At 54.8% G+C, this 23,229-nt stretch overlaps 1 protein-coding gene across 1 annotated transcript in view; it reads left to right on the top strand.

Annotated features, from left to right (window-relative positions):
• The window catches only part of PLXNA2 (plexin A2), a 205,654-nt gene that overhangs the window by 109,982 nt on the left and 72,443 nt on the right, over positions 1-23,229 (top strand). The window contains exons 5-6 of the mRNA XM_051821302.3: positions 19,424-19,524; positions 22,435-22,558. Coding sequence (XP_051677262.1) covers positions 19,424-19,524; positions 22,435-22,558 — 225 coding nt within the window. The remainder of the gene's footprint in view (positions 1-19,423; positions 19,525-22,434; positions 22,559-23,229) is intronic.

The raw sequence follows: 23,229 nt of genomic DNA, 5'->3' as shown, positions 1-23,229 counted from the left end.
AGTGAGCAGGGAGTCTGTGCGACTCCCCAAATGTATCCCAGCACTGGTCCCATCTCCAGAGCCACAGGAGGAGAAGCTGTTGAGAACCAGTCCACTGCGTGCTGGTGTCAGACATGCTCCCCCAGGTCCAGCGGATGTCTGCAGGAAGCCAGGTTTTGCTGGCCTGCTACTCTGCACCCTGGCCTGGTAGCACTCACTCTCCGTGCCCTCCCATGAGTCACTCACGGTTGCAGGCCTTTTCCCAAGCCCGATGCCACCAGGCCCAGCCACCAACCAACCCTTCTCCAGACGCGCTCTCTCACTCTCACAGGGGAGCAGATTGTGGACTAAAGAGCCGTGCGGACATTTGAACCTGTTGGGAAAGAGAGCATCCACTCGGTGCCGTCTGCGTGTCACCCTTCTTCCTTGTGCCCCAGCAGAACTCAAAGCCTCCAGTTCACCCCAATCAGAGTGTACGTGGTTCTCTGAGCATCTCTAACGTATGCCACAGATCAGGTGACTATCTATCTGGTGTCTTCCACCATTAGGCCCCAACTCACCAGGAGAGCAGGGACAGGCCGGTGTCAGGCATGCCTCTGGAGCTCACTCAGTGTTTGAGAAAGTCATTTTAACAGGAGCACACAGAGGAAAGCAGGCCGGCAAAGCTGGTCCGTGTGCCAGCCTGAGAATATTGGGTTTGAATGTGATCACAGAGGATTACAAGAATTCATTTTAGTTTATCTAATATTCTAATATTTGGGGCCTCCGGAATTCAACATGCAAATGTATGCTCCCAGTGCAAACTGGAGCATGCCCAGATGAATGGAGAAAATTCTAATCACCCTACTCTTTCCAGAATCCGCTTTCCCTCATCTGGGATCACCTATTTGTTTGTCACTAAGACATGAATTGCACTGGAGGGAGGGGCTTTAGGACTGGGTACATGTGACCGTTGTCTCCCCCATGCCGGAGGCCGGGGTGAGTGCACTGAGTACTGGACAGCCCCCAGGAGCGTGGGGACCTACAGGCAGTGGTCCCGGAAGGCGTCGCCCATAGCCCTGGTCCCGGGGCAGCCTGGGAAGCAAGGCGCTTCTGATGCACTGTATTCACCCATCTGTCCTGCTGCTCCTGCGTGTAAGGGGATGCGTGGGGGCGGCGTGCATCAGCGATGCTTGACCTTTTCAGAACAGCAACGTGGGACTGTTGGTTCATGTCCTGAGGTCGGGTCCTACACAAAGGCCATTGGTGCAGTTGTTACATATTCAAATGAACCTGGTTCTGAGACTCCCACCGTACCCACTAAGAAAACCAAGATACTGCTCACTGAAGAGCCCACAGGAAGTGGTCAGGCTTCACACCTGCACTTCTCTGACTCACCCCATTATCTGAGCTCTTCCCTGTCCCCTCGCTGTGGCCACTACTGCTGCCACCATGCCTGGCCTCCCAGGACACCATACCTTGGAGCACTGTCTTGGCCTAGCTGTGGGTAATTTCTTCTCTCTATAATTCCAGCTAAATCAATACTGATTTTTTTTTTTTTAAGAAAAGAAAGAAGGCCTTGCATGCATAGGAAATATACTTTCTCAGCCCTCTTTCGCTGGGTTTGCCTGGAGCGTATGTCAGTGGTCTGCCTGATTCTATATTTTATGAAGTTCCGTGCCTTCACCTGTGGCCCTAGACGAACATCTGGTGGCCGTGGGTGATGCCGGGGGACATCCACACAGAGGGTTAAGCCACATGTGCGATGTAGTCTGTAAATACTTTCTGTCTCGGGGCTCAGCTGGGTGGAACTGACACCTTGTCATTCCTGTAACTCTCAGGGGAGCTGCCCTAAGGAATAGACACATCTCTGTTCAGCTCTACAACAAAAGTGACTGACACCTCCTGAGTCCAATGAACAGCCTAGTCCTTCCAGTCTGGTTTCCAAGCCCCTCCTACCTCGGGAAGTGCCTTTGGCCCAGGGGTGTTGCTTTCTGCTTTCACGCACCCCAAGGCTCCCATCTTAACACATAAAATCACTTCCAGCGTACACAGTGACAGAGAACCATTAGCGGAGAGACATCCTCGTGCGTTGTAAAAACTGAGTTGGGAATTGTCACTTTTAAGAGGTGAGAGGGAGACATATGGACAGAATACCAAGACACTCTGATTTGTCTCTTAACATTAAATCTAAGCCATAAAACCAGAGACAGGAGACGCTTGTGTTTGGAACCTGTTTTCCCTTCTCCGTGAGAAGTGTGTGGAGGGTGCAAAAAGCCCACACTCAAACCTGTCATTTCACCGCGGCCTGGTTTCCCCGATGATGAAAACAAAGAATCCAACTGCCTGATGCCCAAGTGGATGACTCAGCTTCGTTCGGTGAGATTTCTGGGGGGCAAGCAATTGGAACATTTCCACCGGGACGCATGCTTGTGTTGGGGGGTGCTTGGCTCTTTTCCTTTACCTACTTGCCTTTGAAGCGAGACATCTAGGACGTCACCCATGTATTCTAGAATATTAATGAACCTGGGAAACATTATGCTACGTGAGAGAAGCCAGGCACAAGGGACCACATGTAGTATGGTTCCACTGGTGCGTAATGTCCCACATAGGCAAGTTCCTAGAGACAGCAAGTCAGCTGGGGTTGCCCGGGGCTGGAGTGGTTAAGAGAATGGAGTTACTGCTCAGAGCACGGGGTTTCTGCTGGGGGCACGATGACCGTATTCCGAGACTGACTTGGCAATGGTTGTTCAATCTGTGAACATACTCCTTAATTGTGTGCTCCGAAGAAGGTGAATTTTCTGGTACGTGAAAAGCTCTTATTTAAGAAAATCTTGGGAGGGCTGTGCCATCATGGCCCGTCCCCTCCAGGACCTCTCCTTCCCCTGGTAGCCAGCACCCAGAAAGGTCACGGGCTCAGCGAGTGGTGTCTGAGCTGTCTGCTGTCACCCCTTCCCCTTCCTCTCCCGGCCCTGGTCCACTGCTCTTTCCTGGGTCTCTGATTTCCTGTCTCTCTTCTCTTCCTTAGGCGCCCCCATCCGGTGGGCTTTCCTTGTTTGCAGGAAGCCGAAAGGGGTAGGGGTAGGGAACAAGAGGTGAGAGTGAAAATGCCCAGTAATTATAATAATAAATTGTTACTACGATTATAAATTACTGTCCCAGCTTTCCAGGACTTAATTTAATCCTCACAACACCCCTACCAGGAATAATCACCAGTATTTCACAGATGAAGGAGCTGAGATTTAAACAAGCAGACTAACAGGACCAAGGAAACCAAGCTAGGCAAGGGTCCAAACAGAATTCAAACCCCAGTCTGTCTGGCCTCAGGGCCTGTTCTCTCAATCGTGTTAGAGCCTTGAATAGGAGGCTGGGCTTGGTTATCTGTTGATGAATTCTAACAGCAGTCAGACTGGACTCTCAGCCTGTCGGTGAATTGTTTGTGGCCCTTTGTGGGTGTCGTCTGCGTGGCTCTCACTCACTGGGTTCTTATTAAGCCTCTAAACCTGCTAAGAAGTCTGTTGGTCATTTTAAACTCCTCGGGATAATCTTGGGCTGCCCTAATCCTTCTCCCGCACCAGCTGATGGAGACCGTGCCCGGTGGCCCGTCCCTTCTCCCAGCTGTGTGCGGGCGTGTCTGTGTGTGAGTGACATGAGCAGGTGCAAGGAGCACTGGGGAACTGTGTGTGTTGTCTGCATGTTGGTGTGTGATGGACCTGTGTGGTGTGGAGTGTGTGTGCTGCTGAGTGTTTGTATACCTGGAGCAGTGTGCAGTGATGGCTCACATACACGGGGGTGTCTGGGCTTCTGATTCTTGGCATTCCTTTTTCAGAAGTCTAAGAATTCTTTTTTTTTTTTTTAATGTGTCTTTGTTTATTTATTTGAAAGGCAGAGTGACAGACAGAGGGAGAAACAGAGATCTTCCATCTGCTGGTTCACTCCCCAAATGGCTGCAACAACCAGGGCTAGGCCAGGCTGAAGCCGGGAGCCTGCAACCCCATCCAGGCTCCCACGTGGGTCCAGGGCCCCAAGCACTTGGCCACCTTCTGCTGCCTTCCCAGGCCCATAGGCAGGGAGAAGATCAGAAGCGGAGCAGCTGGGACTCAAACCCTTGCCACAGTGCCAGACCCAAGAAGTACAAGAATTCCTGAGTGGGGCCTGAATGTTTCTGAAATACTAAGGCCAGTCTCTAGACTCTCACTCTTCCCCTGGGGAGAGTGGACTATGCTAAGTCCAGAAGGGGCCAGAGAACCATAAAGCTCCTCCCCTAACACAGTCTTCAGCTCTGCCCCCGCCCCTCGGGGCCTGGAGCCTCTGCTGAGACTTCCCTAGTATGGCGCTCTCCCTCCTTCCCTCCCCCTCCCCTCCTGGTGGTGTTGGTTTATGGAGATTCTGCCCAGAGGGAGACCCAGACTTGTTTTGCTTTCTTGATAATTGCTTTAAATGTCTCCTAAGGAGTTGGAAAGACATGGAATCCGAATGGGGACCTCCCGCGTGTGCCCTTCCTTTGTCCCCAAAGCTCATTCTCTCTCTCCCCACTTTGGTTTGTGACATCTCTGTGTCCAGGACACTTTTCACCCTGCCCCTTCTCAAGTCCTGCTCCCTCCAGGAAGCTTCCCGTGTGCCTGGACCCACAGTCAGCTCCCACCTGCCTTGCAAGACTTGTAAGAAGGCACCGCAGTATTTATTCCCTCTGGAGCTAGCTGGGTTACAACTCTGTTACACCTGCTAACCACATTTTGACTCCTTCCTTCCCTAGAGACTTTGAGCCAGACACGGTGTTTCAGGTTGTGCACCACACAAAGGCATCTGGCTGAGGTACAAGTGGGGGCTGAAATCATGCCCTCACTCATCTCCCCAAGCCGTGGTGAGGGGGTGCCACTGTCAGACTGCACAGAAGGGCTATCTCGGGTCCGAGCCTGGTGTCCTGGAGTAGCAGCAGAGGGGGCCCGCCTCCCCTTCCGTGCCTCTGCAGGTGCAGTGTGCCTTGGAAAGCACAGCACCCCTGCCCCACTCTGCTCACCACTTAACACCCCATGCCCTCCTTGGTTCCAACTCAATTTTCACTTCTCTGTATCTGCCTTTTAAGTGCCCTCAACCTTGTTCTCACATCTTTGTGATGTCCTTCCAGCTAGTTAGCAAGCTTTGGGGGCAAGAGGGCGTGATTTCATTTCCTTTGCTGCCGGCCACCTCTGTGACACCTGTCACAGGACTCCGCTGAGGAGGCTGAGCCGGTGTTGTTGACACACTGAGTCACCAGCTAAAGGGGCAGCGACACCAAAATTCTGTGCTCACAGCCATGTGTGCGGGGCCACTGACCCCTCTCCCCAAACACCAGCTCAGCCGGGCATCCCAGGAGACACAACCAGGTCCACTCATTTCCCTCCTGCTCTGGACCCTGTTACCTGCAAAGTGTCCCTAAGGGCTGGAACATTCCAGAGAAACTCAGCGAATCATGTGGCCTGTCTGTGTGGGGACACCAAATGCAAGACAGAAAAAGAGGAGGCAGCCCCAGGCCCTCACCAGATCAATGTCTCTTGATGACTTAGTGAGTGACCCCTTGGAGTTCCGATGTCCAGGGGCTGGGCAGGGATTCAGGCACGCCCCTCCCTGAAGGTGTGTTTGGCCAAGGTGAGGGGCAGGTGCAGGCAGAGCGTCTGGGCAAGTGGCCTTTAGCTGGGTCTGTGACTGCTGGTTGCCTTTAAAATGAGGCAGGAGGCAGGTATGGGCCCCAGTAGCGGGCGAGGGTCTCCTGCCGGTTCTGCAGACCTCCCCTGAGTCCCACGGCCCCCCCCCCACTTCCACCACGTGGCCGCCACACCCTCCCAGGCAGTGGCTCAGGGCTCCTTCCCCTCTTCGCGCATCCCCCGCCGTGAGTATCCAGATTACGCTCAGGTGGTTAAAAGTCCAGGTCTAATTAGAGTTCCAGAGAATCAAGCCATTGTATTATTAATGATTCTCCGGCAATGTTCTGATTAAAACAGTAATTTTAATAAGCACAGTTCAATGCTAAGTGTTCACTGAGCACCTAATTACATCAGTTATAACTCCAAAATTATTTAAAATTCCACTTTTTTTCCCACCAGACCCGGTGTGCACCAAATAAAATAGAGACTCAGACAACCCAGTGATTATTTCCTCTAAGTAATTTCTTAAGCACCTATTTAAAAAAAAAAAGCCAAAAAAATCTTTTGTCCCTCCTCAATCTCCTCCACCGTCCATCGACCCCCTGTGACTCTCCCGGGCTCCAAGACTAAGGCTGCAGGCCCCAGCAGAAAGTCTGGAACAAGCAGCAATGAGGCGGGTAGAGATTGCAACAGACCCCACCCTCACCCTCCAGGCTGCAAAGCTCCAATCTCCTCCCACTGCTCAGGCAGGGCCCGCCCCCGGGGTGGGGGCACAGAGAACCCAGAGAACTTCTTACCTGGAGCCCGCCCCTCGCCACAGCCTCGTCTTCATCAGCACAGCCCCAGGGCCCTATTGAATGACTGCACAGCACAACATCCCCTGGAAGACAGAAACAAAGACTTGCTGGTGTGAAGGTCCCCAAATTCTTTAGCCCCAAGAGCCACTTGAATTGAAAAATGACTCTGTGACTCACTCACTCCCTGGGAGGACCCCCAGATTGCAGCAAGAGTGGTTTGCTCGGGCATCTGAGAGCTGGCGTCCGGCGCCCCTGCCGCTCGGGGCCTGCCTCTGGAGCTTCCACATGAACCTATTGGAGGCTGGCTGTTACAGCATCCCCAGGTCTTCCTTGCCAAAGTTCCCAGAATCTCTTCTTTCTTCATCCCCATCAACCCTCTTACTTCATTGCTGGGGGTCAGGGGTCACAAGGCAGTGGACAGAAGAATGATGAACCTGGGTCTTGAGACCCTCGGAAAAGCTACGTGATCACCTGGCACCCTCGAGTACAGTGCAAAAGCAGCCTTGGGTCTTGGTGCTTTGGTGTGGGTGATCCTTTTAGCATTCAGTAATGTTACAGATGTGGAAGTGAGGCCTGGCACTGCTGTGGATGCGACGAGGCTGGGCCGAGTGCTTCTGGTGTTAACACTTGCGTCATCTCCCCGACTCCAGGAGCCTCTTACACAGGGAAGCAAAGGAGGGGCATACGGGGATCTCATATACAGACATAGAAAGCAGAGCTCTGGGAGCGAGAGACCCACCTAAGGAGAGCGTGCAGTCCCACCGATGGAGCAGGAAGATGGATTTTTGGTTCAGACCTAGCAGTCACAGAGGTTGGTCAAAGAAGGCTTCCTGGAGGAGGGAGGGCCCAGGGACGCACAGGTGAGCAGGAGAGGGGAGGAGCCTCTGACTGGCAGCCCTGTGTGAGCAGAGGCGTGGAGGCAGGACGGCACAGGGCACGATGGGCGGCCAGCCCAGAAGGTGGTGTCAGGACAGAAGAAACAGAGTATACAGCCAGGGCCAGACCAGGAGGGGCTCAGTCCCCAGTGAACACACGGCGGAGAGAGAGCCCTTACAGACTAGCAGTTTATACAGTACAAAGCAGAGGGAAGGGCTTGGGAGTCTGAGCTCAGGCTGGACTGAGGAGCTGAGGAGACAGAGGGAGAGCGTGAGCTCCTTCTAAAGGACCTGCGGGACCACAGTGTGAGCTGGGAGGGGTTTGGGCTGGGGCTGAGGCTGGACTCCGGGGCTGAGCTGCTGACTGCGGGGAGAGAGCTTGGGAGGAGCAGGCGAGCTCAGGCTGGTGGCTGGGCTGATGGATAGTGGGATATCCAGCAGTCCAGGCGGGGTGGGGCTGGTCAAGACAAGGTGGGGCTGTATTAGGGGGTGGAGAAATGGGGGCCTGTTTGCTGTTATGGAGGTGAGAGGTCAACACGGATCTAAGGCTTTTTGTCCTTGCTCCAGCAGGTGGGATGCGTGCTGACCCAAGGGCTTAGGGTCAGCCTGGGTGGGGAGATGTGTAGAAGGCTGGAACATTAGGCAGTGGTGTTTGGACTGTCAACCCCATCCAAGAGGCAGTGTTTTCTTTAAAAATACTCTTGGAGGTTTTTAGCTGAAATGACCAAGACCAAACCCTACTTCTGGGACACCTTCCCTGATTCATATTTTCTCTTTGCTTTATCACATCTCCACCACGGTGCTGATATTTTGTTATAATCTGGGATGTTTGTCTCTTTTCTGACAACGGTGAGATTGCTTTAGGATCAGGTTTGTGTCTGTTTGTTCTTCAAACCTAATGAACACACAGAATATACAGCAGGTGCTAAGTAGATATTTGTTAATAACTGCCTTCTGTGTGCAAGGCATTGAGCTTAGTACCTTCTAACCATGCCTGCCTTCATGCCTAAGAAGCATAATAGTGTCCAAGTGATGAGAATGGACTCTGGGTGAGTCAGCCTGAGTCCCAGCTGCAGCTCTGGTGTGTGTTGGTTAAATGACTTGAAATGAACTCACAAAGACCCCCTGAGCCTCAGTGTCGCCTTCCTCTGCAGGTGTAAGTCTGTGGCGTAATTATCATGGCCATTGGACAGATCAGTGAGTGAAGACCAGGGCTGAGTCTCTTGCCAGAGTCCTCACAGCTAAGGGACAAAAGATCTGGAGTTAGGTACCAACAGTCTGACTCCTGAAGCCAGGCCCCCAACCAGGGCACCTTGAGATTTTCCAGAAAAGGAAAGCTGAAGGGTTCCCCACCTTCTCCAAACAGGTGGAAGGGGTGCCAGACACATCTAGAGTAGAAAGGACAGGAGGCAGGCTGACGAGGGCCAGCAGCCTTCGTCCTGCTGGGCAGGGGTGGGCTTGCGGCGGGGGCAGGCAGGTGGAGGTGGCCAGGGCAATCCTGAGAGGAGAGCAAGCATCTCCTTTTCCTATGTGTCTGCCGCCCTGCCCCCCCCCCTCCCGGTCTGCCAGAAATCACTGTTCCTATCAGCTCCCTTGCCCTTGAGACCTGCCCATCCCTGGAATTCTCCAGGTACCTCATGTCGGTGCTTTCCTCAGTCTACCCTGTAGAGCCCTTCCTCCATTCCCGCCTATGAAGGCATCGCCACGTTTCAGAGCCTGTCGCTGGTGGACGACACCTTCCTGGCTCCTCAGTTCTCCCCGGCGTGGTACCGCGCATAGCCCGCTTCCTACTTCCTAGCAGAGCTGTGCATGCTAAGAAGGGGACTAACTCACACTGTGACCCCACAGTACAAGACTGGATCCCTGCTCTGGGGATGGGCGGAGCACACTGATGAATGAGAGAATGAATGCATGGGTGGATGGGTGGATGGGTGAATGGATTCATACCTGGGCGGACTGACTGAAGAATGGGTGAGTGAACAAATAAGCAAGGACCCCTCCTCAGTGCCAAGTGCACTCCAGCTGTGTGCTGGGCTACTCGGCCATAAACCAGATCTCCAAGAAGGCAGAGTCACAGGGCCAGGCCAGTCAGCCCCCACCGAGCAGGTCCCAGTATGGAAAAGCAGGCACTGAGGTGGTCATCGCCACCTCAGAGGAATGGGTTTTATGCAGTTGACCGGCTTATACAGGTTCCCGGGGCAGCACAGAGGCACCGCGTCCAGCAAAGCGTGGGAGCCTCCTGTCTGTCACGTGACCGCTTGCCAGGCTTCAGTGTGGGAACAACATGGAGGAAAAAAAGGGAATTTAGTGCTCCAACCTAAGTATAGAAAACATTTTTCTTACTGAGAAATTCAGCATATATTCTCTCTCTCTCTCTCCCTCCTCCTCCCTCTCTCTCTCTCTCTCACACACACACACACACACTCATCCACTTTCTTGCTTATTTTGTCCTAGAATCTGTGAATGACAAGAGGCTGCTCCGTGGTTCCCACGGGATCTAGTCACCAGGAACACCAAGGAAAGAGAGATTATTCTCAGGACATCTGATGTGTCAGGGCAGGCAAGATGCCCAAGCCTGGGATGCTTAGAAGGGAAAGCAGAGAGATGTACTCTGTGCTTCTAGAAACCAGAATTCTGTTTCACCGCCTCAGGCTCCAGGGGCTTCTTGCCTGTTCAGAATTAAACCACGGCAGAGACAGAGAGATGGAGGCCAGGCCCAGACCCAGCGGCTGTGGACGGGGCCGAGCTGGCTCCACTCTCTTCCTGTGTGCTACAGGAGGCCTGGGCAGTTGGACTGGGCAAAGCCTGATCCCATCGCACACTGTGGTGGAAGTGTCCTCCCCCTACCCCTAGAAACAAATTCCAGGGGAGATATCAGGGATGGAAGAGGAATAAACAAGGGGTCCCTGAGAAACTGCAGGTGTGCAGCAACACCCGAGTGCCAGCGTCACAGCACACAGAGCCGTTGGGCCAGAATTGGAGCTTGGTTGGGAGGCAATGCCAGGAACTGTTTGCCAGTGAGCGCCCATGTTTCTGGTCCTTTTAGAAGCAGTAGGGCCCTAAAAACTGGGCTTCCCCTGCTGTAAAAAGACCACCCCCAGCTTAAATCCCTTCTCAAACCACAGTAAAGTACACTTCGACCTTTGTCGCAGACAACAGCAGAGATGTTCGCACCCCAAATCTCTGAGCAGCCCCTTCTTGGGATCCTTCGCGTGATGATTGCCACCCCAAGCCTCTCCTTAGGTGCTTCCAAATTCAGAAGTGTACTTGGGATTAACTGGAGCTCAAACACCTCCTACCCTGCTCCCCTGGTGACTATAAAGTGGACAAGGCAGAATGGAGAGGGCGGGGCCCAGAGACTAGGGCCTGGTAGTCAGATGCCCTGCTCTCAGATAACATCAAGCTCCTGGGGTGAGGCTGGGCGAGGGCTCTATTTGTCCCCGGAAATCAGGTCTGGACAAACAGCCGATGTGAATGAATGAGCAGGAGTAGCCAGGTCAAGGGCTCCACTGCCTTGTCACCCACCCTTGCGATCGCCCCCTTTCTGCTCCTTGGGGAGAGGAGACAACATGGCCCTAAAAGGGGCTTTGTGGGCTCCGGCTAATCCCAGGCATCTGGTTCCCAGGTGAGAGGTCTGTTTTAGTTGTTTCTTAGGCCCTATTTCCTAAATCCTTCTCATTCCCCGTTTCCTATCCCACCCGCACTTCCTAACTGAGTAAAATCCCCTGTTGTCATGGAGACAACATAGTATCAGCATCTCGGCTTCTCTGTAGATCCTTCTAAAACCCAGAACTAGAAAGGACCCTACTTCTGCCTCCCTGGTATTTCTGGCGCCGAAGTCCTTTCCGAGAGAAGATGGTGTGTTGTGCAGAATGTCTGATTGGCTGCTCTGTTGCCCACCCTCCTTGTGCGTTTGCCCAAGTTCCACTTTCGTCCTGAGGGGTCCAGGCTCAATTCGATTCCTTTGAGCCAAGGATCTGGGGTTTGAGCACACGTGCTACATAGGACAGGTCATGGGTAGGACGAGCCTTTGAAGGCCTATGATGCCCTTCACGGGAAGGACAGACATAATTCTCCCCATCTGAGAGATAAGCAGTCTTGGCCCAAACTGGCCGGGCCATTTGCTCAAGGTCAGCCAGTACAGGAGTGCCACACCTCGGGGAGGGCCTTCTGCAGCTTGCCCATGCAGACGCTGCCGCCTCCAGTGGCAACTGCAAGTGTGTGTCGGTGTCCGGCCAGCCTCTGAACAACCTTGTAAGTCGATGCCATCACGGTGGCCGTTGAATGGAGGCTCCAGGAGCCGCTGCCGCTACGTGGGGTCATAAGCGATGGAGCTGGGATTGAAACGGAGGACTGTGCCCCTCCAGGTCCCACTCCTCAACCAGTGCTGAACCCGGGCAGAGGACTCAGCTCCAGGAGGGGGAGGCTGAGGCCAGATCCCAGGAGACCAGAGCAAGCTTCAGGAGATTTCTGCCACTGCCCCTGAGGTCCCCTGAGGGTTGCATTCTGTGGTCTGGGCCCAGAACTTTCTTTCTCCGTTGTCCTCCCCTCTTTGACTCCTACAGGAGCTCTGCTGGGTTTTTATGAATGAGCAGGAAAAAAAAAATGTCTTTGAAAAGTTCAAACAACTTTGGACTCCTCTCTCTGAGTGATAGATAGCTTTAATTACTCGGAATTACTGGGCCACTGCTCTTCTCCCCGAAGTCATTAAAAATAGATTTCCTCTTTGAACTCCACCGCGCCCTCAGGTCTCCCAATAGTCAGGGGTTCTTGGGGGACAGCCCCAGGGCCAGCTTCTGGTCAGGAGGTTGCAGGTTTCTCTCGGCGCAATCACAGGCACCCCAAGCCCCAGCTGCTTGGGTCAGGAGTTTGTGCCTGCTTTTTCTTAGTGATGTCGGCCGCGTGGATTTCATGGCTGGAACATGGGCAGGGGGCTGGGCTGTGGTTACCTTACGAGGATTTCAGCGATCAGGGCACACAGCTTGAATTTTTTAAAAATGCGTCTCACCCTGGGAACAAACAATAATGAGTGCTTCTTATTAATTACCGAGAAGTTGTTCCCTTGGAAAGACCTAAGCTGAAAGTGTGAGCTCCAGGGCGCACTGCTCCCTGACAAGCCCTTAAAAAGGTGGGACAGGTGTCATCTCCATTTGAATGATAAGGAAATGAGGGCTTGAAGTAGTTAACCAGAGTGCCCAGGGTCACCCAGCTAACAGCAGGCAACCAGGACAGAAAGGCCCCCGCTGCCTCCCCCACCCAAGCTGGGCTAGGGGAAGGCTCCACGCCACCCGGGGGAGGCTCAGATGGAAACCTGGACCCTGCTCACAGCCTCTTCCACGGCTGTTCTAGTCCTGATTGGCTTAGAAAAACAATCCAGCAGGGAACCTGCCACCTTCTCCAACTACCTCCCACTCCACCTCGCACTGGCACCTCTCCTCCGCCTCGCTCTTGATTCCCCGGCTGCACTGTGGTTACACAACAGGAGTGGGGTGAGCTAAGAGACACCCAGGGGTCAGGTGCCGACGCCACTGCGGTGCCTACCGGGCCCCTGATGTCTGGACCGGAGAAATGTGACTCTGGACAGCCCTGGGAGAGGGGTCTTCCCTCTTCATCCCACCCCTGCCTCCACTCCACTCCACGGCCTCGGCGAGGCAGGCAGGCAAATCTGGACATGAATTCCGCCACCTACGCGGCGTGTGACCTGGGGCAGGTTACTTAACCTGAGACTGTTTTTCAGTAAGTAAAGCGGGACCCAGAACACCTCCCCAGCAAGGTTGGTTTTGGATTAAATCAGAGGATATGTGCCAAGTGCCTGGCATGCAGTAGGCGCTGGATAAATGTCAGAAGCGGGATTGTTTCGGCGGCTTCGTTCCATTAGGCAAGCTCCGTCAACAAGCCTGGCTCCGAGCAGGGTGGCATGGCCAGCAGCTGACCCAAGGGCTCACGGTCTCGCCGCTGCCTCACACACCTCCCTCCAGCGGGGGAGACTGAGTTTAAGGTGTTGCTTCAGGCAGCCAGCAGCCAGTCAGCTCTTTCCCTCTGGATGGCAGGGGACAGACGAGGGTGTTTTCCCACGGAGACTCACTGGGCAGAGTGGAGCAGATGTAGCACAAGCCATGTTAGGAGCAAGAGGAAGCCCAACCTTTCCCCAGAGGCTCCACTTTGGCTTCTGTGCCTGAGAGAATCAGGCCAGCGGCAGGAGTTGGGCTGGGTCCCCAGCTGTCAGTGCACAGTTCTCTCCCAGGGAGGACTCTGAAATTTGGCCATCACCAGGCAAAAGGGATGGATTGAGTCCCAGGCCTCCAGGCCTGTCCTGCTGATTGCACCCAATCACACAGGGCTGTCAAGATCTGGGGCAAGTGCAGACGAGAAACTCCACCCACCCCTGCTTCCGTCAGCAGCCAGCTAGCAGGAGCCTGAGCTGCAGAATCCGGCATCCCCTGCCCTGACGCCGCCTCCAGCCTCCTGAGCCCTGCCCTGGCCTCACCTTGGGTCTGGCCTCGCTCTCTGTCTCCTGGAGCTCCCCAGGCAGCTCCTCCTTCCTCGCCTCTCTGGTCATGGGCAGTTGCAGCATTCTCCTCTTGCTGGCCACTGGGCCACTTGCTGTGAGACCCGAGTTAAGCTAGACCTTGGGGGGCTTTGTTTTCTGGTGCATTTGGTGGCGATCATGATGTGGGATGATCCCTGTTCTCTCTGCACAGATCAGACAAGGCAATGCATGTGAGAGTGTCTGGAAAATGCTAGAACCCACTGCCCGGAGACCTCAACTTGGGCCCTGATCTCAGCCCACAGGGCAGCCATGGCAGGGCCCCTTTTCAAACCGCCATCCTCTGTGTGTGTGTCCGTGAATGCGGCTTGAACACATTGGGATTGGGGAAAGAGGAGGACGTGGGACTGAGACCCTGCAAACTGGAGGGTAAGCCGGTAGGCAGGGGCCACAAAGAGCCAGTCCCGTCAGCCTCAGCTGCCAGGAGCTCCATTCCAGGCCCTGGGGACTGGGGGCTGCTGCTCAGGCCAACTGCAGGCTCCAACCAGGCCGTCGGTGCCACCTCCGCCCTCGCCACCTGGCCCCCAGCCACTGAGAAGGCCTGTGTTCTCTGCTCGCGTGTGGAGACAGGTGTACCATCTGGCAGGGGGCGGGCGGATTCCAGGGAAGTGAGGGATTAAACGCTCCGTGGCGGAGGGGCCCCAGCAGCGTTGCCTGCCCCTTCCCTCTCTCCGCATTGCTCGCTTGCGTGGCTGCAGAGGAATCCTGCAGGCCTCCGGCACCCCTGGGCGAGCCGCTGCATCCACCCCCCTTCTTCGGTTGCTCCATCTCCTTGGTTTTGTTCTTACCCAACGCATAGGCGCTGAGAGGTCAGAGAGTGGAGCCCCCGGCCTCACAGAGGGTTTAGCTGAACCCAAGGGCTCAGTAAATGTTCAAGGACTCATGGGACTCTTGCTGGAAGCCTGCGGGGGACCCCTCTGGGTGGTGAGGACCCTGCAGCTCCTTCCAGGTGCCCTACGAACGCTCTGCACACCCTGTGGAACCCTGCCCACTTGGGTGTCCAGGCCGCTGAATCAGGCAGGGCTTGCACCGGAGGCGTGGGGCCCCGGGGCCAGAGGAGCTGGAATACCATGTGAGTCACCTTTAATTAAGAAGATTTCTCAAGTAAATGACTTAATAGGACAGTTATATTCATTAGAGGCATCATTACAAGGCGTCAGACCGGGCAGGAACAAATGGGGAGGGGAGGACAGAACCCCATTGGAGGCAGCGAGGCAGGGCCTGGGGAGACGGCGGCTGGGTGGGCAGCGAGAGGGCGTTCTCCCCATGTGGGACCCTCAGGGTCACACCCACCTGCCGACCCAGCCACCCGCTCGTCCCAGCATTCACAGTGGAGGAGGCGGGGCAGGCACGAGCATAATTAAAGGACAATAATAATAAACACACACTAATTAAAGCATCTTCGAATGTCCCATTAAGCTCAGCATGACACACTGGATACTGCCCAGGAGAGAGCTCCCTCTCCTGCCTGAACTTCCGGCCCATCCCCCCATCTCACCTCCCCACCCCCACCCCCGGCACGGGGCTAGTGCCCGGCTGTCACCTGGGTGTGCGCAGGGACGTGACCTCTGACTCCGGAGGTCTGAACTCGGTCCTCCAAGGCTCTGTAAACCTAGAATCATCACAAACAATTTCTCCAATAAGGAGACACCCAGGTCATGTTCATTCCTTCCCTAGCCCCAAAGTGGAGTTTTACTCCATTTCTTCCTGGCCCCAGCACCTGACGTCTACAAAGGCTTCCCACCAAGGCGCTGAGGTCATCTGAATGTCTCAAACTGGCCATCAGCTGGACGGTCGTCAAAACCCACGTCCTGGGCCCGTCTCCAGCGGTGTGGCCGACTGAGTGAATGGGCTCTGGCTTGGCTCGGTAATGAGCCCACAGTGATGCCCACAGTGCTGGTTCCACAACCACAGGTTGGGAGCTGCATAGGAGGACACTTCTTGAGCCAAGGAGGGACCAGCTGAAGGGCTCGGGGATTTCATGCATCCCAGCCCTGCCGCCTTCATAGTCCTTCCCAGGTGAACCCGAACCCTTCCAGACTCACACCCGAGCTCCCTGGGCCTCTTGTGAGGTTTCCAGAGGAAACCCTGCCCTCTCTGGGTTTGCTGCTGGGGTCCCCCGGGCAGCGCCTCTCACGCCACCTCCCACACGAGGGGCTGCACTCTCTCTCTGATATACGAAATGCGGGCTACAGATGCGAGCCACATGTGTAATTCTAACTTTTCTGGCAGCCACATTGCAGAAGTAAGGAGAAACAGGTGACATTAATAATGGCTGTTATTTAACCCAGTGTATGCAAAATATTATCTTTTCAACATGTCGATGAAAAAATTATTAACACGTCCTTTTACTTGTTTTCTTTTCTGTACTAAAATCCTCAAACTCCCGTGTCCATGGCATCCATGACAGCATGTTTCAGTTCAGCCCAGCGCCCATCTCAAATGCTCGGTGTCCACACGGGGCCTGTGGCTGTCGGGCAGAACAGCACACACAGGCGGGTTTCCTGTTCGCTCCGAATCCCCTCGGCCTGCTCTGGGCCTCTCTTAGACTACCTGTCGCTTCCTTGTTTTTGTTGCTCATCTGTTTATAACTTGAAGGCGATGGCTGTGTTTTCACGCACTTGCTGGTTGCTTACACTCTTGAAGCACCCAGCGCTGGCCTGGATGGAGGATGCAATCAAGGAATCCTGGTTGGCGAACAACTGGAAACAAACACCCAGGGCCACTGGCGGCAGACAAGGCCCATGGGAGCGCCTGCCCTTCAGGGTCTCCTCCCAGCCACTATGACATTTCTTGCTCTGGTTTGTGCATGGCTATTAGATCTTACAGGAGCGAAGAATTCAAGTGTGAGAGCATACTCCCCTCACTCCTGTAAGTTTCCTATTCCACTTTGCTCTTCAACTCAGTGCATTACAAAAAAAAAAAAAAAAAAAAAAAAAGAATCCCACCAGGAGGGCCCAGGAAACAGGAAAAATAGTTGTGCTCTTGGTTTCGTGTTTGGAGAAGAACAGGGTTTCACTATCTCCGCGGCACTTGGCGTGAAAGTGGGCTTTGTTGCTGGACACACTGCTCCCATTCAGGGCCCCCTTTCCCAGCTGCTCAAAGCCGGCCTGTGTTTTGACAGACGGCCCAAATGCAATGCACACAGTTGTTTTAATTCCCAGCCAGATGCAGACATCACTCACAAGGGGCCCAAAACCCCAGAAAGGAAGGCCGGGCCCTGGATGGCTCCTTGCAAGCCTCAGAGGATGGGTTGGAGGGGCCAGCGGAAGCCCGCCGGGCAGCCAGGACCCCGCAGGTCCCGAAGGGCTGAGAGTCACCCCGCCTGGGAGAGGCACCTTGAAGTCTCCGACAGGCACCTGTGAGGCAGGTGCTTCTTGCAGGCACCGCCCACCAGGGGGCAGGGTTCAAGGGCTGCTCTTGGAGTCCACAGGAAGTTCGTTGGTGGTGCTGACGGCTGGATGTTATCACTCAACTGTCGGCTCACAGGGGACACGAGTCCTAGTCTCAGGGCGGAGTCGGACAAACTGTGGGAAACAGAATCCTGGATGGCAGAATGGGAAGGGCTGAGGGCAGAGAGCCCTTTCACAGCCCCCTGGACAGATGCCGCCTTCACTCCTCTTCCACGTCCCGGCGACAGACGGGGTCTCAGCCCTTGGGGCCTACTGCAGTGTCGTCCAACCCTGACTCGCTTATGTTGAGTGTGGCTGGACTCCCCGCCCTGAGCCATCCTGCAGCTTCACCACTGCCCTTCTCACAACTACTTGAGACTCCTGGGTTCACAGGTGGTCCCCGCTCCATCCTGGCCCGCTGCAGGACACACGTCTGCTTGGGCGACACCCCACTAGGGCAGGTTGCGGGGACCTGAGCTCAGAACTCCGCAGTATGGGGTGGCCTCTCTCAGTCCCTGCCCTGTGCACGTGTCTAAGTGACTCATGCTCACGTTGGCCCCTTTGGCCATTACATCACCAGTCGACTCAGACCCTCAGGTGTATTACGGAGGAACTATCGAAACCAGCTCTCCATCACCACCACACACACAGACTATCAGTTGAATCTCAAGACTGTACACTTGTTATGTCTGCTATTTACATTCCCATTATTAAAGGAAGGGTAGGACTGCTTAATGCTGATCCTGTCACTCACTCACAGAGAAACCTGGTGATCCGGCATGCTGAGTGTTATAATGTGGTGAGGACAGGTAGGGACCTCTCTGTCCCCACCCCATCCCGTGAGCACCCAGAACTCAAGTTAAGCTAACCTTGCCCGGGATGGCTTTTGGCCATGACAATCCCGCAGCTTGGACGTCCTTCCAAGTTACCTGCACCAGTGGCGACTCACCCTTACTGCCCTGTCCATGTCCTCCCGATAGGTTTTATCTAAGCTGCTGGGATCTACAGAGCTCACACCAACCCCAGGACACCGAAAACAATATAGAGCAAGCACCTCTCAGTCTGTAGTTGCCAACTGCTGCCACGCTGTGGGGCTCTGCGTGGGCAGCAGCATGCGCCATTGGCCGTGGCCTCTTAGTGCCCGGCCCTGATTCCCCAGAGCTGACGTCTGACCAGCACTGGCCAAACCAGCTCGCTAGCATCCAATCCTGAGCGTCTGTGAAGGCGTCCCCATCGCATCTGTCCTCTTTCCATGGCGGCGCACTCTGCTCCCGCTAGACCACAGCTCGTGTCATCAGCTGAGCTTACAAGTCCAGCGGGTGGGGGACCTCTATGCCCCAGCAAATGACAACCCGTTCCCTGCCTGGAAAACACATTTGCAGCCCAGCAGCCTCCTGCCCCAGGCAGTGTCAGATTCCCAGAAGATAGCAAGTGTATGACTTTGGTCCTCTGTCCTCGCCCGGCCTTTGTTGTCACTCGTGCTGGGCCAGAAGGCAAGAGTGATGTCCACACAGGCCCGGCTCAGGTCCCTGCAGGGCCAGGGAGAATTTTCGAGGGTTGCACTCGCTGGGCAGCAGGTTGTTAATCTGCAGATTCCCGCTCTCTGGGCAGGACAGGATCAGACGGGGAGCTCCTCTCCGCCGTCGTTACCATTGAGCCAAATGTTTCAAAGGCCGGGAGATTTGCTTGGGAAACTGAATGCAGACATCAGAGAATGGGATAATTGGATCCAGGTGGGATAGTTGGTTGGCTATAAAGAGGCTGTGGCATTCGATGAATATTCGTGGAGGGGAGAAGTTTCTCCCTCTCTCCCTTCTCGGATGTTTGCGGCGCAGGCAGGATGTCACAGCCCAAGCCCAGCTGAATGCTCTTCAGATGAGTTTGTGCCACTCAATAGCCTTTCAACAGAGTTAACCATTTTCAGCACTTGCCCCTGGCTTGTCCGGCTCTCCGGGGTGGGGGATGTTACTCATACACAGAAAGAGATCGGTGGATTTAGTTCCAGCTCTGCAAAGCAGGAAGTTTGAGCCCTGCCATGCCAAAGCATGGTCTACATGGCCGTGTCTGTGTATGTGGGCACGTCAATGAGAACATCAAGGTCACTGGTCACCCCCAGTGCTGCCTGTTAAGAGCTGAGGTGGTGCCACCCGGGTAGGTAAGGGGAGTCTCAATACACGTGTGTGAACTGTCACAACCTGACCTCACCGTGCCCTTTTGCTCTCTCTGCCAGGTCACCAGGGTTCCCGTGGAGTCGTGCGAACAGTACACAACTTGTGGGGAGTGCCTGAGCTCGGGGGACCCTCACTGCGGCTGGTGCGCCCTGCACAACATGTAAGTTTGGATCATTCTGGAAAAAGACCTGGTGTACAGAAAACCCGGGGCTTTCCTGGCATGATGGGATGTGGCAGGAATTCAAATGTTGTATCCAGCTTTGGGGGCAGGAAGAGGCAGCAGGGGTGGGGTTGGGGGTTTTCTCTAAGTGCAGGGTCCCTGTCTCTCTGCCGGTCCCTGCTATCTGCTCTGAGGGGACACACCTGCATCCCAGTGTTGTGAGAGAACTCACAGGGGAGCCAGGGATTCTCCAGCTATCCTGAGAACCAACTCACTGTAGCCTGATAGAGGTGCACCTGTCAAGAGCGGGCAGACAGTGGCGTGCTGGGGGTGGGAGGCCTGGCCCCCAGCTGGCTGCTGTGTGACCCTGAGCGGGTCCACTGACAACTCCAGGCTTCCAGTCCCCATTGCTAAATAGGGAAAAATGCCTGTTTCACAGGTGAATTGTGAAGACTAAATGAAATAATAAATGCTTTGGAAATAAGGAAGCCCAGAAGAGGCTACACAAATCAAAATAATTATTATGGACTCTGTACCCTTGGGAAGACCCTTCTGGCCTCATTATTTCATGATTCCAAGAAGTCCGCATCTCACTCCAACTGGCCTCCTATCCCTATTCAAATATCTCCCTGCCATTGAATACCCGCTCAATAGAAATGCAAAATCACACAAACTTCCTAATTCCAAGAGCCCCAGAGGGAGAGAAAAGGGTGAAAACCCCACAGGCAGGAGCTGCCTACGAATGGAGTTGGAAACTCCGTGGCTGGGTGCCAGCCAGCCATGCATCTCCATGAAATGTGCCGGGCTAGGGGTGGAGGCGGAGGCGGAGGGCCAGGGTTCAGGGTCCTGCACAATAGCTCTTGGCTTCCAGCCGCTGCAGCAGGTGTTGGGAGGCTCGAGAGGGAAGGAGGGAGCCTGGCGCCTCACAGATGCAAAATCCGGACTGGATTTGAGCCCACTTCTCCTGGGTTCCCTGTTTGGGTTTTGGAGAGAAGTGATTCCTCCAAAAGTTTTGCAAAAATGCTCATAGCAAAACCCACGCAGCAAGTCTCCATGGCCATCAGACCACGATGGTGATGCCACGCCAGCCTGGCACAGCAGGGAGTGCAGTCTAAGTGCCCTGAGGAGGTGGGCCCAGCAGCCAGCGGGCTGTCTCCTCCAGAGGTTCTCTTCCTCTAAAGAACCCAAGAACCCATGAAAGGGCCCTGCACCGCTGCTGTCCCATTCTGCAGTGGGCACCTGCAGCCATAATGCCCAGTGCCCGAGCTCCCAGCCTGCCTTCCCAGAGACAGTGGCCATAAGTGGCTGTGGCGCTTCTCACGGGTGGGACGTGGCAACACCGCAGATCAGCGGTGACCCTTTATTCAACAGCAATGACCTCTGCTTCCCCCAACCCATCCCAGTGCCCAGTGCCCAGCCTCCCCACGGCCCCAGCCGCCTCCACCTGCCTCCTCGTCTGGGTGGTCCACTGCTGAGAGAAAACACAGCCGTGTCAGGTCTGGAGAGCCCAGGTTTCCTCTGTCCCCCAATCTCCTTCCCGGTTGTCACAGAACCTTCCCGCCTCCCTGCACCTGTGCCTGCCGTAGCAGCAGGGGAATGACATTCTGCTGTTGGCACCCCCAGGCTGGTCTTCCCGAACCCCCAGAGCCTCCCCTGGTTCCTGCCTCGGCCTTGGCGACAGAGCAGTGAGGAGATGCGGCAGCCTCCGGCCACAGGCCCCACACACAGGCCTCTGTCCTGGAGGCCCAGAGCCAAAGGAGATCGCTGGCGAGCCTGCGAGGATTGGAAACCTTCTGGTCTCTCGCACAGGCTGCGCTCTTGCCAGTGTGTTATTGTCTCCCCGGCTATTTATCTCTGTTAGGGCAGTTGCCATAAATAGTATGATAAAAAAGAGCATTTCAGGGAGTCAATGAGATAAAGGCTGCAGTCAAGGGCTCACTTTAGAGCTATCTTAAGGATTCACTTAAACCTCAATAATTCTTCTCTTTGACAGCATTCATATTTAGATCCATTATGTGCCTGGAAAGGAAGAGGGGGAGGAGTTTGGGGGGGCTGGGGTGGGAGTCTCCGCTTGCTGGTGGAATCCAGCAGATTCCTAGTGCAGACCCAGGAGCTTGGGGGCATGGCAGGTGGCAGCAGGGCACCCCCCATGGGCACAAGAGCCTGCAGCGAGAGACAAAGATTTGAAGAGAAGCGGCCACCCAGGCCTTGTGACGGAGGCCACCCTGGCAGCAGCTCCCTGTCTGTCCATCTCTGTTGCAAGGCATTATTTCATGACACAAACACTTGTTTACAATCCACCATGTGATGGCTAGAATATCCCAATGAGTTCCACAGCTCTAGATTCCCAGGGCCATCAGTCTGCATGTGCAGGGTCCCCTGTACCCTATCCCACACCACACCGGCCTTCTCCTGTTTTCTCCCTCGTTCTGAGCATCACCTCCCAGGACCAGCACTGAGGGTACAGTGCAGCGGGCCAGGGCAGGCAATTTCCTGAGCTCTGCTTCTAGCCTCACCCTTTTACAGCTGAGGGAGCAGAGCCGCAACGACCAAGAGTGCACCGCTGGAAGGTAACAGGCCTCAGGGACTCAGGAGCCAGGCAGCCTGACTCCAGAGTTCAGATTCACGGCCTGTGGCTCTGCGACTTCTTGGATTCCTCAGACTTCCTTGGCTCACTCGTCTGAGCATCCTACAGTGCTGTCAAGGGTGCTCTTTGAATGCACACTGCAGCGTTAGTGTTCGGGATTTGTCCACTTCCTCTCAGTCTGTCCTTAGCTGCCTGCGACAGAGATCACCGGGAGGCACCAAAGCCTTCTAGACAAGCCACAGGCAGAGGGGCAGCAGGGGACAATGGAGCCCACCCCCTGGGCCCCCGTGGCCTGACCTCTTGTGGATCTGTGTCTATGGCAGGTGCTCCCGCAGGGACAAGTGCCAGCGGGCCCGGGAACCTAATCGATTTGCTGCCAGCATCAGCCAGTGCATGAGCCTCCAGGTGCAGCCCAGTAGCATCTCCGTATCTGAGCACAGCCGGATGGTGAGTCACTCCACAGGGGGTGGCAGGGGGCAGGCGATGGGATGCCGGTACTGCTGTCACACCGCACAGGGATCTATGAATGGGTCAGATGCTAGCTGCCCCAAGCAAACTTAAGGTGTTGATAGAAAACTTTGGCAGCCCCTACTATAAAGGGCCCGGTCCTTCTCCCTCTGAGCTGATTCCCCACTGATCTGCTTTGTAAATCTGTAATTTGCATTCAGTGACAAAAGCCTATGACACAATGTCATCCACCCAAATAGCACATGCTTTAGGATATGCCGTATTAACAATTCTCCATTTGCTACAGCCCCTCACAGAAGTCTACAAATTGCCTTTGCATGTGTGTGTGTGTGTGTGTGTGTGTATGAAAGAGCGAGAGAAAAACCGCGAGACTGAGCCTCAGTTTGAAGTCAGTGTGTGCTTAACAAGAATATTAAAGAGAATAAATCACGCCCCAGCCACCTATCAAGGTACAACCCCAAATAGTCCATGTCCTCAGGCCCTGACTATTATTTCATTCCGAAGGTTTATAAGCATTCTCGAATGTTAATTAGTTAATGAACCTTCCAAGATTGGAGTTCATTCATCCCCACCAGGAGGTTTGGGCTCCAGGGGACCAGAGGGAACAAACAGGGGAGTTTGTCCTTAGCCTCCTGGCCCCATGGAAACGA

This window comes from Oryctolagus cuniculus, chromosome 13 (genome assembly GCF_051225735.1).
Source record: "Oryctolagus cuniculus isolate XC-2025 breed Fujian yellow rabbit chromosome 13, ASM5122573v1, whole genome shotgun sequence".
Lineage (NCBI taxonomy): Eukaryota > Metazoa > Chordata > Mammalia > Lagomorpha > Leporidae > Oryctolagus > Oryctolagus cuniculus.
Note: the sequence above shows the minus strand (reverse complement) of the source record. Positions and strands in the feature narration are given on the sequence as shown.